The sequence below is a fragment of the Myodes glareolus genome, chromosome X, assembly GCF_982192425.1.
Source record: "Myodes glareolus chromosome X, mMyoGla1.1, whole genome shotgun sequence".
Lineage (NCBI taxonomy): Eukaryota > Metazoa > Chordata > Mammalia > Rodentia > Cricetidae > Myodes > Myodes glareolus.
Genome location: NC_142053.1, coordinates 27,046,357 through 27,063,182, shown reverse-complemented (window position 1 = coordinate 27,063,182; position 16,826 = coordinate 27,046,357). Strand labels below are relative to the sequence as shown.

The following is a 16,826-nucleotide window of genomic DNA, read 5'->3' as shown; positions in this document are numbered from 1 at the left end:
CGGTTTTGCCTCAACTTGATGTGCCATGTTTTGTGCAAGGCCACGGTAGGCCTGTCCCTTTCTGAATGGGGAGGGAGGAAGAGTAGATGGGGAGGGGAAGCTGGTTGGAAGTAGAATAAATGAAAAAAGTTATTTAAATAAAATTATAAAGGAAAAGAGGCTCCTGAAGATTACAAGCATTAGGGTGTACAGCCTCAGCCTTGGCAAATGATTTGTTAATGCAGAGTCCCATCTTGGCTTCTGTATTTCATTGTCCAGGACCTTCTTCCTTTAATTGGTAGTGTCTGCATTTCTGGCTGGCTGATTGTTCTGTGTGGCTGGCTCCTGGTCTGCTCTTTCTTTAGGATCAGATTCCTAACAGCCTTTATGTTTCTTATACTCTCAACCAGGCTCGAAAGCCTCGTATGCTAAATTTCTGTCCTCAAATTTGAGTTCAATGTTAGCAAAATCCAAAGATCACATTATAAGACTACTTTTTTCTTCATCTTAGTGAAAGCCAACAGGCCTCCCAGCCATTTCCCAAGACACCCTGGAGATAGTGGCTAATGATCCGCATCAGTTAGCCCACATAGCTCCTGCAGCTTCCGCCCTCACTGCCCATACTCCATGGTAATCCAGTTTGCAAACAGGCTCTTTCTCTTGGGAAATCCAGGTGTATTTTATTTTTATATTGTTCACTGTGTTGATAACCTTGATATTTGTTCCCTGCCAGTCTGTGTGAACGAAGAGACAGGTAATGTGGAGATAAAGAACAGAGATTAATTCGTAAACCTAAATACGTTTCTAATTGGATAAGGTTTCTTAGATCTTTAATCAAGATTATGCATTCCTCTATTTTGAAAGTTGAGGTCATGTTAGCATTATGCCTTCCTGGGTTTCAGTTCTCTACTTAATCGTGTTTTGTTTATTGGGATGTATTAATTGTGCATGCTGCTGGGTTGCATTAAGACAGATTCCTCTGATTGTATGATGTGCTTTGACTGTAACCACTCCCCTCGCTGCTGCATTCCTTCTTCCCATCATTCTCCTTCCTCCTCCCAGCCTCTCGTTTGCTTGTATAGTTTCCTCTCGACTGCCCTCCATACCATTTGTGTTACTGGGTATTGGCAATGTGCAGCGGCTTGCTTGATTGAGCCTCCTGTTTAATATTTTTGCTCCATCTAGTGGAGCATTGATTGCCAATATTGGATTTCAAAATGTGTTCTTTCATCAACACTGGTTGAAATAAGAATTTAATAGAATCTAGCAATCCACAGAATAGACTTCTATCATTTTTAATTACTAGTCTGTAGAAATGACTGGCTTTAGGAGGCGCGGCTTCATTTTTCCAGCATTCACTAGATTAGGTGGTGACAAGCCTATGAAACACTGTTCTCCACTCTCTCAGCTTTACCAATTTTGCCTTTACTTAGAAAATTGACAGTGAGCACTGCTTTTATTCTAGCTAAGCGTTTCCTTTTCTCAATACACTTCATTAGTCATTTAGTGAGTCACCCCCACATCCATCTCTCCCACAGTTACTTATCTGCTGTGCTGAGCATGCTGCCAGTCACAGGGTCTATCATGCAAGCATCGAACAGAACCACTTTCAGTGTGCTGCTTGCTATTATGGTCTTTTGTTTGCGGCTTGTGACTCGTATTTTAGTTTGGGGAGGATAAAACCCCTTTAATCATTTTTTATTTAACTATTAAAAATTAAGATTAGAAAGAAAAGAAGAACCTACCTCTGCTGACATGAGTTTTACAAAATTTATTTTTTTATCGAGTTAATATTTGTGATGCACTGATTTAGGGATTATAAAAACATAAAATCTAACCTTAAATGAGTAGGATTTGGTGTGTGTGTGTGTGTGTGTGTGTGTGTGTGTGTGTGTAGAAAGATGGGGAAGGAAAAGAAACAAGCAGCTGTAATCCAAAGAGATAGGAGATATAATCCTCAGGAGACTAGAACCCGGCATCTGGTAAGGGATTGTGGAAGGGTTTCATGAAAGGGGTATTCATGAATACTTAAGCATGGCTAGATGTTTCTTTGGTTGACAGGGAGCACGGAATTCCAAATGAAATTCATCTATGAAACTAACTGGGCACAATAGAATATGGAATGTTTAAAATGTATGCCAAAATATTGCTGATTTATAGGTGAAAGGAAACCTCAAATTGACATTGGGAAGATATTTCTGGCACAGGTATAGATCGACACTTCTGCAACTTTTGTCTGCAGCTATAGTGTAACTTTCATGAGTTACTCCCCATTTCTCCCCATCACTATGTGGAAACCTCTAAGGAGAATAGTGTGCTTAGTATTTGTAGTTTGCAGTTTTTCTTAAAATAAACAACACTGTGTGTGTACGCATGTGTGTGCATGTGTGTGTGTGTCGCTCATAAACACTGAATTAGATGTCAGAGGCCTGATTCTTGTTTTCCATTTATCTCAGCAGCTGTTGCCAAGCTGAATCATTTAACGGCGTTGTTTTCTCACTGGTAGAATGATGAGAACATTGCCTTCTTGAGGACCAGGTTAACATGAAAATGAAAATGAGATACTTAAGAATTAAGAAGTATAATAAAATACTAGAATTTTTCTGGTTGAGATTAAGCTAGTACTTAACACAACTAAATATCTTACTTAGTATCTAGATAGGAAAATCAGATTGATAAGTAATTGACCGATGGGATATTTTTATTTGTTTATTAATCTAAAAGGTTTGAGCTTTTGTTTGGGAAGTTCAGTTAGTTTATTTTTATTTTTTCAAATTAAAATGATAATGGGGATGGAGAGATGGCTCAGCCATTAAGAGCACTGGCTGCTCTTCCAGAGGACATGAGTTCAATTCCCAGCACCCACATGGTGGCTCACAACTGTCTATAATGGGATCTGGTGCCCTCTTCTGGCCCGCAGGTGTACGTGCAGAAAACTCAGACATAAAATATAAATAAATAAATAAAATGATAAAAATTTAAACTTAATCAATATCCTAGCACATATATTCTAAACCCTTTTAGGTTCTTTCTTAATGTTAGTAAAATATGTATATTTCATGGTCAACTTTGAATAATTATTATTGGTTAAGTAGTGTGAATTTCCATCTGTTGTATTGCTGTGTAGTCAGTTATATGCTATGAATTTTGTTCCTTACTATTTTTTAATAAATTTATTTATTTTACATTCCAGCCACAGTTTTCCCTTCCTTCTCTCCTCCCAGTTCATCCCTCCTGTCTCCCTTTGTTTCCACCCCACCCCAATCTACTCCTCTTCTACTTCTGTTTAAGTAAGGGCAGGTCTCTCATGTCATCAGCCAGCCATGGCATATCAAGTTGCAGTGAGACTAAGCACCTTCCCACATATTAAGGGTGTGTGCAAGGTGACCGAGTATGAGAAGTAGGATCCCAAAAGCCAATAAAAGAGTCAGAGACAGCCCCTGCTCCCATTGTTAGGAGTTCCACAAGAAGACCAAGGTACACGACTGTGACATATATACAGCAGACCTAGGTCAGTCCCGTGTAGACTCCCTGGTTGTCAGTTCAGCCTCTATGAGCCCCTGTGAGCCCATGGTAGTTGATTCTGTGAGTTTTCCTGTGGTGTCCTTGACCCCTGGCCATCATATTTGACCAGATTGAGAGGCCAACTGGTGGAAACAGATGCAGACCCATAGCCAAATATTAGGCAGAGTTTTGGAAATCTTTTAGAAGAGGGGGAGAAAAGATTGCAGGATCCATACTATTTTTTTTTAACAAAAAGATTTATTTACCTATCCAACGCATAGGAATGTTTCACCTTAATGTGTGTGCACCATGTATGTGCCTGTTTAGTGATGGAGGCCAGAAGAGAGCATCTCTCCCCCTAGAATTGAAGTTACAGATAGTTGTGAGTCACCAGGTTCAGTCAGGAAACTGAACCTGGTTCTCTGCAAGAACAGCCATTATTCCTAACCACTGAGCCATCCCCACTGCCCTGAGTTTTGGCCTATTCTAAGGCTATCTAAGAAATTTCAGATTTTGTTCTTTAGGATTGGGATGTTACAAAACCCCAGCCAGTCTTTGCTTCCTTTCCCATTTTTTCTCCTAATCCACAGACAACAGTTATCAGTAGCAGTAAAAGCCTTCTTAGCCATTCCCTTTCCTTTGCTCCATAGTATTGAATGCCAATACTACTGAAATCTGGTAATTCTCCTGTAGTATGTATGAACTTGGGAGCTATAGGAATATGAATTATTTCTTTTAATATAAAACGATAATAGGGTTCCAAAAAGCCAGTAAAAGAGTCAGGGGCAGCTCCTATTCCCACTCTCAGGAGTCCTACAAGAAGACCAAGCTACAGAGCTGTAATATGGGCACAGAGGACCTGGGTCAGTCAGGACCTAGGTGCAGGCTCCCTGGTTAGAACTGTTTGCTCTTGACTAACCATTCTTTATACCAATGATTTTCCTAATATGCCATCTATAGGCTTAAGGACAGAAAGCTCTGTAAACAACCTACCACAACCATGTTCTGAGCCATCTTACATCTCAGCAGCCAGAAAGCAGTCATGAATGTGATAAGAAGATGATATTTAATGTGAAATGGGAGTGAATTATAGTAAGCCTAGTAGACACTTGTTACAACTAATCACAGATATCCAGTACTTATTAATGGGCTTTCATTGGTAGTTGTTTTTGTAATCACGCCTCTTCCCCATTCCCTTTACAACCTTGAAATTATCTAGCTAGAAGAATTTTAGTAAAATATCTATTCTAATGAAATGATAATGTAAACTTGATCTGTCTTTCCTGTCCGGTCTAAAGAAAATACGAGGATAGTTACTGTGTTCTATTATACTAAACGGGTGAATGGTCTGACTTAGTTTGTTTTCAATCCCTGATATCATGAATGTGCAGTTTTAAGACACTATTCTGGAGACAAATTAAACAATTTTTATGTCCTCCTAACTACTAGTCCTTTCTGAAGATTACTTGAGAAGATGTGGCACATTTCTAAAGTTACATACCCTCTATATTGTCCCATGTATTTAATTTTTTTTTACAAATTAGTATAAAGCTCTCAATAAAAGAGAAGGGTATGTAGACAACTCTTATCTTGGAAATATTAAGTCAGAGAGCATACACTTTCAATTATTAGCTACTTTTTGAAATTATTGGCCTCTTCCTCTTTATTCATTTGAACATAAAAGCAATGATTATGATGAAAAGATTTTTCATTGTTGACATAAATGAAAACATCATGGTTTTTGCATCCTTGAATAAATCTTAAAATATCATGTATCCATAAACAGGATGAAACAAAGCTCGAACACTTACTGAGTATTTGACATTGGGCATAATGAGATGTGATTCCAGAGAGTGAAAACACTGATAATCACACGCCTAAGGACACCTCTTTCTATGTTAATCTCCTAGCAAAACAGTTAACCCTTTAAAAAATACTACTTTCTTCTTACACGTAGGTATTCTCCTTTAACAGCCTGTCCCTGAAGATATTGAACCAGGATCAAATAATTCACCCTGTTTCCCATCTCTTTCTGTGCTCCTCATGAATTCCTTTAGTTTATTGTATGCCTTCAAGGTGAATACTTTTGCTTTACTGCTAGTGATAAAACATAGTCACAGTTTCCCCCAACTTAACAGCTGTTTTCTAAAGGTCACTTGTCCATCTTTCAGCTATTCTGTTGGCATCTTTCATCTGTCCTCTGTAATTTTAGAACTAGAGGTACGACGTACCTAGCAATAAAGTGAAGCTCCTGTCTAACAGGACCCATCTCCCCCACATTCTTATATTCTCCTTGGAGGTTTGAGCATGGTTTAGGAAGTTACTAGAAGTAGTGTGTACTTTGAAATCTGGAAAAGTAGGTTTCTTTAGCTCACGTGGCCCCATTCACTGCCTTCTGCCCTTATTGTCACCCTTTTGATCAATTCTGTTTCATGTAATGAGCATAGGATCAAAGTGATTTCTTATGTATTATATGCTAAACATTAGAATAACGCAAGCTCCTCTTAAGAAAAATTGGACGATATTACAGAAAAGAGTACAATTTAGGGTAAATCTACAAGGATGGGTTTCTCTCAGAAAAGGAGATAGAGGGGGTAAAAATGCATGCCAGGAGGACCTGTGGAGCAAAAGCAAGAAAGAACAAAGAAAACTGGTTATGACGGAGGGAACGACAGCCTGCTGTCTCTGGGCTGCTACAGCAGTGAGCTGAAAGAACCAGCCAGCCACTGTGTACTGGATCCTTGCTGCACTTACTGCCTGATTAATTCTGCTGTTGATCCATCCACTCACTCAACAAATGATTTCTCAGAACACAAAGGATAAAATGCAGATCTTTTCACTGTCATGCATTGTCTCCTGCTCTGTGGTCTTTTGTACGCCTTAAAATCCCCGTCCCTCAACACTACCACTTTCTTTGCAGCCACTCAGCCCCCGCCAGCTGTGAGTGAGTATTAGCCTCAGTTGCAGCCCCGTTTTCATTCTTCCTCTGCTCTGGTACCCTGGTTCTGTGCCACGAAAGCTTCTTCACCATGTTTTTCTGCCTGATTTCCTCCCTCAGTCAGGAGCTCCTTGAGATTTAAAAAAACTGTCTCTCTCGTTCACTTGTCTATCAGTATCAGTACACATAATATATAACACAGGTAATTCCAAGAGTAAATGAATTTTGAGTATTCACTGAATACTAACATTTTATCGTTGGTAGCTTTATTTAAACAAGTGAGCTAGAAATACTGTGATTGAAGCATTAAAATGGGAGATGCAGGGAGAACAGTTCCATGCGTTTCTTTTGAAGTAGCTTGTTTGTTTAGACAAACCAATAGGAGGTAGATTCCCTGGAAAATTGATGTAAGAGAAAAAATACAGTATTTAATGACTGGCTAGGATTTCATACTATCTGTGATATAGAGGAACGTGTGAAAGATAATAAAGATCTAAGACTATATTACAAATAATGAACACTGATCCTGGCAAAAATAAGCTTATTTCGAGGTAAACATGTTTTGTCTGAGACAGAGCTCCTGGTGTAAGCATCTCACCCTGCCTCTGCTGGGAGAGGAGCGTTTTCTTCCTCTTCTGCTTTCTAAGCTCTGGATTCACTCAGTTCTCATTTTCATTCCTCATCGGGAGATTAGATGTGAAATATAAATAGTTCAGTCTCACCGACTCTAATTTTTTATCGAGGCAAGGTGTGCAGGACATGGACTTTTGTATTTGCAAGGCTTGTTTCTGTTTCTGGGAGCCACAGCTGAAGTGTTATACCAGGCAGATGCACTGGGGTGCGCTACTGTGTAGTAGCAGAGCCTAGCTGTGCATCACCGCTCTTAACTTTAAAACTCCAGAGAATTTGATGAGAGAGGGATCCACAAGAACATGACAAATGATGAGAGTTCAAACCTTAAGAGAAAAATGGGCTTATTGGTAAGAAACCTTTCTTTTTCTTTATTTACCACTGTTACTTATTCATTAAAATGGCAAGCCTGTTATTTTGAAATGTGTCTGTGTAACGGTATATAAAAATCAATTTTATATGTATTGTAGAATTCAGGAGACATATTGGTAACCATGTAAAAATCATAGGGTGCGTGTGTACAGCTTGATCTCTTTTTACAAAGCCTATAAGGAATTTTTATTTTACTTCAGACTGTGGAATGGATTTATTTATATAGCACAAATGTAATGCAGGTTGAGAAATATATATTTTTAAAAGTTAAAATAAAGAATAGTGACTTGTGTAGAGATAGATAATTTCACTTCGTCACCAGAAGGTGGCACACCAGATTGTTCTTATATACACAAAGAAAAGGAATAATATTAATAAGAATATAAAATAACATGTATTTAAAGATATTTTAGTATATTATATGCATAGGAGTAATAGAATTGGCATTTGCTTGGCAAGGCTTAATAAGAAGTTATGACAAATGTGAATTTAACCTATTATACCTTTTTATTAATCAACCATAATATTTTTGTGTATAGCATTTTTAATGTAAGCTTTGAAATAGTATTGCCATTAAAGAGATGCTGTCTTTAATATATCATTTTCACAAAGAAATAAAATTCTCTACAGCCGTCATTTTTTGTAGAGAACCCTTTGACTTAAGAGAATATTTGGATAATGTCTTTGTCATGGTCTTTGTAAAGATTCTCTAGACTTTGATCTAGTTATGACTTTAATAATGCACTAATGCTTATGAAATGATCCAGAAAAAAAAGATCCGAGATGGCTTATTTTGAGGAAAATATTAGGTAAGGCTAATGTTTGTTTTGTATAAGCTGATAGCAACATCAATGCAATAAATGCAAATAAATTATGCATTGTGTTGGAGTGCCTCAAACATCTGCCAGCAAATTGTCATTTTTTTTTTTAAGGAGAGTTGACTGTCAGCAGCATATACTGCAGTGTTTCTGGTAGTGGTCTCTATTTTTAAAACTGCATTCCTGAGGCAGTACCAGAAGAATGTCTGTCCAATGTTGAGATGTATATGTATACGTGTATGTGTGTGTGTGTGTGTGTGTGTGTCTGTGTGTGTGTGTCTGTGTGTGTGCGTGCATGTGCGTGCATGTGTGTATTCCAAAGGAGCTGGCTATATTAGAAAACTTCACGGAAAAAAATCCCCGAAATTTACTGTACAAGAGATTGTACATCTATTTGCCTGTTTTTTTAATTAATTATAAGCAGTATGGAAATAAGAAAAAAGGTAGTAAAGTAACCTAGAAGAACATGAGCCATATGTTCTCTGAATGATTAGAATGTCTGTCATTTGCTTTCTGGTCTTTATGACAAAGCAGTGTATCAGAAAAGAGCTGACCTTTAAGTGTAAAAAGCTAAAAAACTGACAAATCATTCCAAAGGCTGGGGTATATATACTGAAAAAAAAAAACCTGTTTCCTTCTATGCTAATTTGATTAGCTTGGCATTGTAGATCAGCTGCAAATCAATGTAGTACTTAATGCCAATCTGAATTTTATAGTTTCTGAAACATTAAGAAAGCTTCTAAAAACAAATTGAATCTTATGATTTTCTGTTACATTTTGTAAAACTAATTTATATAGTAGTAAATTGTTCTGTATGGCCTTAAGTGTTTGGATTTTACAAATATGGCCTATTAAATTACATTAAATATTTTCAGATTTGCATTGAAATTTTTGAACCAAATACAATAAAGTCACAATTAACCAGATTTTTTTTTTGCACTCCACTTTCAGGAGACGGAGGCAATTGTCTTTAAAACAAGCCGATTTCAAGGATATATTCAAAAAATCAACTTCAGGGTATGTCTAAGGGTCTACATTTTTCTGTACCTGTTTTTTTTTTCTGATAAGAATTTATTTAATAAGAGACCCTGAGGTATTTGGAGACATTCAGTTATCAATTAAACATTCCATTGTGTTGATTAGAATTGTGTTAATAATATTTGCATCCTTGTGTTGTGCTTTGTAGTTTTCAATTTCAGTTCACAAACCTAAGTTCATTTGGCTTTCTTATCATTGCTGTGAGACAAACAAGGGAAGTAGCGTTTTTCTCTAATTTACAGAAGAGAAAAGTGGCACGTGAGGTCATTAAGCTAACTAGTGTCAGAGATGCAGCCAGTCCACGGGTCTCTTGTTCTGTCCGATTTTGCTAACGGACGAAGTTTAAAACCAGTGTATAACTTTGAAACCGGATTGCATAATCAGTCTAACTCCCACTGTTTTCTAGTTCCTGTACTTCACACTTTTTGCCACTGTGCATCTGTCTGTGTGCCCCTGTCATCTGGGCACCTTGCTCTCAGACTCTCCCTCACCTGAGAGGATCTTGAATGTGGAAGGGCATGATAAGGGCTGTGAATACTGGTTTGACAGTGGTGAGCAGCCACGGGGGTCGGTCCATTGATGGAGAGGAACCTGAATATTACTGTCGCTTGCGCATCTTGGGCAGGGGTTAGTTACCTTGATTTTAAGGCAGCCTTTCCCCAAGCCTAGTAGACCTGGTGTGATAATGTGTCTGAGTACTTGTTTAAAATGCAGAGTATGAGTCCCCGCCCCCAGACTTTGACATTTTATTCACTCCAGGTGATTCTTCAAACACTAATGTTTGAGAGCGTTTGCTTTAAAGGTATAAAAGTTTGCTGTGCCTCGCTATTGACTCTTGAAGAGCCAAGGGAAGAACATCTTTCTTTCTCTCAGCAGAATCTATGCTTTATGTCAAAGCATATCAACTAAGACAGTCGGGACGAGGGGCAGACAAAGGTGAGGAATGAAAGGCAGCATTTGTGCACATTTCTGTGTCTATGCCTGAAGTGATCACCGTGGCTTTTGTGACTTTTGAAGACTGAGGTATTTTAGAAAGGCTTGTGTCTCTGTTTTAAACTTAAAGAAGGTAAAAGGCAGAGGAAAATGTCACTAAGATGAAAAATAAGTTTTGGTATTTTAATTATCTTAAGTTTTGGTATTTTAATAGCTAAATTTTGCCAGATTTTTCATTTGAAAATATTTTTAAAGAATCTCTGAAAAAGTAGGCTGTCCAAACTGCTGTGTGCTTTACCACATCCCTGTATTCCTCTTCCTTTGGATTTGCCGGATGAGACTGAAAACGCTATGCACAGTCTGGTCACGTGTGCTCTTTTGTGTATTTGAGACATTTAGCCAAGTTTCCGTGCTTACTCATGACAACTAATTCATCATGCTGATTCTCTTGAGAGGGTTTTGACTAAACAGTAAATTATTGATTTTGATATTTGTGATTTTTAAAGCCTTTATATGACACTATGCACAGTGACTAATATATTAAAGCGGCCATGGTAGAAAGATGCATTTATTTGACATGAATGCATGGTCTTAACAAAAAATTTGCTAATGTTTTCCCTATCAGTCTGGCTACTTCTTCAAGTTTTGTTGTTTACAAGTTTTTTATACTTTACAAATCTGAATCATGAAAAATTGTATCTCTGGAAACCTCCAAGCATAAATATTTGGTTTTAATATGTTGCAATTTCATGGGAACTTAAATTGCTCAAAGCCTTTAGTGAATAACTGATAAAAACGTTCAGCAGTCTCTAACTTAGATCAAACTGAAGAAGGAATCCTGACTGCTAGCCAGTACTAGTCAATAGGAAAATGGCTTCAGTGAAGTCGTCCATAGCTTCAGAATACCATGGGGAATAAGCAATTATTTTAGACACGTACTTGACTTTGAAAATACTAAGTAGTTCTGAATGTATTAGTGGCTATAGACAAACTTAGACATACAAGTAGAAAACCAAAGTTTAGATTACATTTAGCTTAAATGTAGGGTCACCTTAGAGGATGTATTCTATTTTTACTCAAAATTGCATTTAATGAATAATAGAACATGAGATAAAGAACAAGAAATAAATTATGCAGTGTCTAAACCTGCCTCTATAATTTAGACCAAACACCATGTATTTGTCATATTTCAGTATTTTTTTTGGTATCCTTTACCTGTTTTGGAGTGCTCAAAATCACAAAAGAGAAGAATTCTAAATTAGAAAATGAGAAGACTCTAGAAATAGTCACAAAAATTCAGATCTTGACAAAGTTACAAAGTCTTCAGGGCTTTCCATAGAAGGCAAATAATGGGAACTGTTGGGATTCATGTTATGGGTTCAGGGGCAGTGGGTTCAAGTTTGAGATGGAGTTGTTGTTGAAGAATTTTTTTCTCTTTTTAATACAATGAAATCTTTTATTTGTTTATTTATTAGAGACCTGGTCGTGTTACCCTAGCCCAGCTAGCCTCAAATCCTCCTGTCTCTGATGCCCGAGGTCTAGGACTAGAGAGGCATATGCCCCTATACACAAATGAACTTTTCCCTTTTTTGTTTTTGTTTTTCGAGAAAGGGTTTCTCTGTGTATCTCTGGCTGTCCTGGAACTTTATGGACCAGGCAGGCCTTGAACCCAAAGATCCACCTGCCTCTGCCTACTGAGTTCTGGGATTAAAGGCATGTGCCACCACTGCCAGGTGAACTTTCGGTTTTTGACAGTAGTAGTTTCAATCGATATATGTATAGGAAATTTAAAGTTTTAATGGATAAATTTAGAAAACAATAATAGAAAACCATAGCACTTTTATTGCAACTTAATATAGTATTTTATAATTTTAATGACTCATTGGAATCAGCTGACTAGGAAAGGATTTCCTGCTGACAACCCCCCAAAATTTTGTAGTTGCACTATACCCCGGATTAATAAACAGGGAGAGGAAGAGATGAAATAACCAGGTAATCTTCCAATCTCAGTTTTAGCCAAAACACCAATTTTTTATGGGAATCTTTGCATTTAAGTATTTTTTCAAAGGAGTAGTAGTAGTTCATTAATTATAATTGCAATGTTGAAGCAACTCTACTATTTGAAAGGCTTTATAAATGACTAGCTATTTCTAATATAGAATATAGAAAGTGTTGGCTTTCTTTAATTAGCACACTTTATATTTGGTATACAGTGTGCTTATTATTGAAATTTTCCAAACATCATAAGTAATCATTATTATAAATTATTTTACTTTTACCCAGATGATACAAATATAAAGATTGCTGTATTTTCTCCATTCAACTTTGTTGGTTCTGCTTCTGTATAAAGTTACCAAAATAAAAAAAAAGTTCTGCAACATCAAAAGTGCAAATACTTTTATTTAACAGAGCCATATTCTTAATTTTTCATTCAAATTTACTATGGATTTTTATTTTAATTATTAAACTTGTCAGCTCGAGCAGGCTAATGTTCTCTTACAGAGCCACACCCTATCCCGCGCTGTGCATTTTCAAAAGGCTTTTATTTTGGATAAGCTTTGAAGGTGAATGTCTTATTTCTCTCAAAGTAATTTAAGGATATCTTTAGAAAGTTGCTGAGAGCTATTTATCCAGACAAATGATTATTATTTAAGGTGACAACACAGCTTTTTCAATAGATTATTTTAGTTCCATAAGTATATATCATGGGTGATTTTAGTTAACATGTACAACTTTTATCCAGATGGTATCTGAGCTGGTCAACTTTTCATCAATGTGGCAAATACCTCAGTCAAACTGTTTCATCTCAGATGTTTTAGTTCAAGGTCAGCTGAATCCTGTATATCGAAGGCAAGGTAGACTATCTTGGAGCTGGGAGCATCTGATAGACACCGCTTACATCACAGTGTCTAAGAGCAGGGGAGAGGCTGGCGCCCAACGTGTATTTTCCAGAGCACACCTTAGTGACCTCCTTCCATCATTTCTTTCTACTACTATTCGCCCCTAGCAAATAAAGACATTCTAGTTTAGAATTAAAGCAATTCTGAACAGATTGGAATACTTTAAAATACTGAAGGGTAGAAAAAAAAAAAGAAAGATACAGTGTAGACACTATCAGAAGGTAGGCAGCAGGGAAGGCAAGGGCTTCGAAACTTACCATTCAACATTAATCATTTTTAGCTTTAGCAGCAGAGTACAGTCAGAATCTGTGGGTCCTTTGGTTCTTCAACAACTGGAACTTTCTTCTTTGCTTAATATAGTCCCTAGGTATCTTCGTCCACTCAGTCCTACTCCTGTCCTAAACCTGTGGCTTCTTTGATATATTCTAGCAATTAATTAGTAAAAGTATGTAGATGGCAGTCAAGTAGGACTTCCAACTATAAATGTTTTATGTGAAAATCAGGACATTCTTTTCATTCCCCTGCCAGCCATTACCTCCCTTGCCAACAAATTTCTTTTTTTCATCTTCGGTTCCATATGTCGCGTGTCATTATGTCTTTTCAAAACAGGGTTTTTTTTTATGTGTAGCCTTGTGTGTCCTGGAACTTGCAATGAAGACATGATTGGCCTCTAACTCAGAGATCTGCCTGCCTCTGCCTCCCGAGTGCCAGGATTGAAGGCGTGCGCCACCACTGCCTGGCGAGTTCTCCAGTTTTTAGTCCCCTAGCTGTTTACATTACTGTTCTACCACTGCATAACATATTACTCTCAGCCACTGGAGCTATTAAAGAATCCTGCCCTTCATATTACTTATGCTACCATGGAGTAGGGATTTTTCTGTACTTGCATATGAATATGAACATAAGACAGTGGTGCTGTGTCAGAAGTAGTCATAGCTGTAATTGTTCATGTCTCTGTAGATCTGTTGTCAGATCATATGTATCTATGTAGTTCCGTTAGGGAAATTTTCAAAATAGAATATTCCAATGTAGTAACCTGTGAGAAACATTTGAGATGGATTATAACAAGGCTCTATATGTGAGTTATCTATGAAAAAACATATTGCATATTTTGTATTCAAGTTTATGGAAACAAATTAAGATACACAAGTCCATATAATCTTACTGTGTGAAAGATATTTGCATACATGTATATAACTTCACATGTGAAACATTATTTCCCTAGAGAATTTTGATGTGTTGTTCACATTGTTGTATTTTTTTCTTGCTTGGCCAGATTTCAGATTTGGCTGCCATCTACATACATTTACATACAAAAATGAAGTGTGTAACTTGGTATACAGTGTCTACTGCCATTAGTCATTCGCTGTAACTTCCACAAGGTTAAACAGAAATTGGTAGGAAAAGAGGTGTTCTTAGGCCTACCGAGAAATAGAAAAATTATGCACCTAAGTATCAGTGAATTCATTGATGAACTCATACGACAGCCTGTAGTAGTCAGTAAGAAAATTTGCATGTTTATAAGTTACTTAAGAATATTTATACTAAGAATAAGAATCAAGAAGATTACCTATATTGTCTCTGTTCTACACCAAGACTGCCTTCAGTTGTGCTTAGGTTATTTTCCATCTGATCGTTTTTCTCCATGTTCTAGACTTAAAGGTTCAGATGTGGTTCTGTATATATACCTTTCCCTTTGGGTGATTCCTTCTCATTTCTGTCTTCCAGTGGACATCCAATAGGAAGATTAAATATCTCTTAGTTGTCCTTGTTTCTTTAGAATATACTGAGATCATTATAGGATGTGGCTCCCTTCGGATGGAAGCATGAATCTAATGGATATTCTAAATGAAAATAGTTGAGGAACACTACAGAAGTAACCCTGGACTGGGAGATAGTGAGCAATTTTTACTACTCAGCACTATGAAAGTAGATTAATCAACTTCTCTGAGTTCAGATTTTTTAATCTCTGTAATGAGAATACTGGAAAAGATAGTTTCTAGGGAATCTACCAGTTCTAAAAATCATCTTTTCCAGCCTGGCAGTGGTAGCTCATGCTTTTCATTCCAGCAATTGTGAGGCAGACGCAGGCAGTTCTCTGTGAGTTTGAGGCCAGCCTGGTCTACAGAGTGAGTTCCAGAACAGGCTCCAAAGCTACACAGAGAAACCCTGTCTCAGAAAAGCAAACAGACAAACAAAAAAATCTTTTCCTACTTTCGAAGCAATAGAATTCTGTGATGTAGGAGTTGTCCAAGAATGTTTTCTCTCTATGGCCTTGACTAAGAACCATCATTGTCTTCTGGCTATTTTGTCTCTGAGACGCACATTTCATAGTTACTTAAGTAATTAATGTTCATAAAATACTTGGAATATCCTTTAGATACATTGTCCTTCTGTCTTATACAGTGCTATATAATAGCATTCAAGTGTTCTGTAAATGAAATTAAGGCTCCCTGTGATAGGACTGAGGAACATTTACGAATCTCAGTATTAAAGTAATGTTTTGCTGAATCTTAGTAAAATTATATTTTGAAAGCATATTTAATCATTTTCTTTTATATAGATGCAAATATTTTTTTGGTTCTGGGATATAATGCCAATTATAATTACACTCAATATTTGCTATTAGACTCTCTGCTAAGGGAGTGAAATCTAGTAAATTTTAATACTGCTAATTTGTAATGGGGCAGTTTTACCTGAGTGAAGTTTATTTCTAAATGATATATGAGGAATGGTGTTGTTTAGTAGATTAAAATAGACAAGAATTCACAGACCATATTTCTACTTAAAGTAATCATTTCTTATGTCCTTGGGATAATGCTTATTTGCTTGTGACAGTTACAAAGGTTATTGCAACTTATTAAACCCCAAACCTAGAATTGAATGCAAATAAATGCTCACAATCATGTCTAACACGTTGTGGGTTTAGAGTCTTAAAGAATGGTAAAAATGGGATGTAAGGAAACAGTTTCAGTTGGTTCTTCTCACTTTGAAAAACTATTAAAATAATTCTGTTTAACACAAGTCTCTTAGAAATCTAGATTGAAAATTGACATAGTTGATTTTGATTGGTTTCTTGGCACTTAGTGATATTAGACAACAGTGTCTGTTTGCTAAGTTTTTCTTTTAGTCAGTTGATTATTGAGAGTAGAATGATACCTCGAGGATATTTGTAAGAAAGTGATCATCAATTGTATACCTCAGAAAGTTGTAAAACTCTCACTTGTTTTCTGTTCGGCAACCTTAAGGTGTCTCTCTGGGCAGGTAACTACTTGAAAAACTGGTTTGGTACAATTCTGGGAGTAACTGTTCTCAGAAGTGAAGTCACATTTGCAATTAATTGCTTTGTAGAATTGTCATAAGCATAAAATCCCAAATCGCCCTTCTAAAATATACTTTTCTTAACTACATACAGCTAATATATTGCTATTTTTGTTTAATGTTTTGAAATGTCTGCACTGCTTCAGATTTTGAAAATTTATTAGAAACTCATTTTGGAATGCGGCATTCCAAGGTGGATGTATACATGTATATGTGTCTCTACCCATGCTTGTCTGTGTGTGGTGTATGTTTTTCCCGTGTCCTTTCCCTTCCCTCACTTTCTAACAACTGCCATTGCTGTTTCTGAGGCCTTTTTGCTAGATACCTTCAAATTTTCCAGTGTGAGATACTGACTAGGATATATTCGTATTTGTGAATTTTTTAAAAATCGAG

At 36.8% G+C, this 16,826-nt stretch overlaps 1 protein-coding gene across 10 annotated transcripts in view; it reads left to right on the top strand.

Annotated features, from left to right (window-relative positions):
* Positions 1-16,826, top strand: part of Klhl13 (kelch like family member 13) — a 196,922-nt gene that overhangs the window by 119,392 nt on the left and 60,704 nt on the right. For 4 of the 10 annotated variants that reach the window (XM_087902656.1, XM_087902655.1, XM_048450366.3 and 1 more), the window contains one exon: positions 9,193-9,258. The exons of 5 other annotated variants lie outside the window; for them this stretch is intronic. In XM_087902656.1, the coding sequence (XP_087758782.1) occupies positions 9,193-9,258 (66 nt within the window). Of the gene's footprint in view, positions 1-7,263; positions 7,402-9,192; positions 9,259-16,826 lie in introns of those variants that run through there. One more of the 10 variants, XM_048450372.3, reaches the window with a different exon arrangement.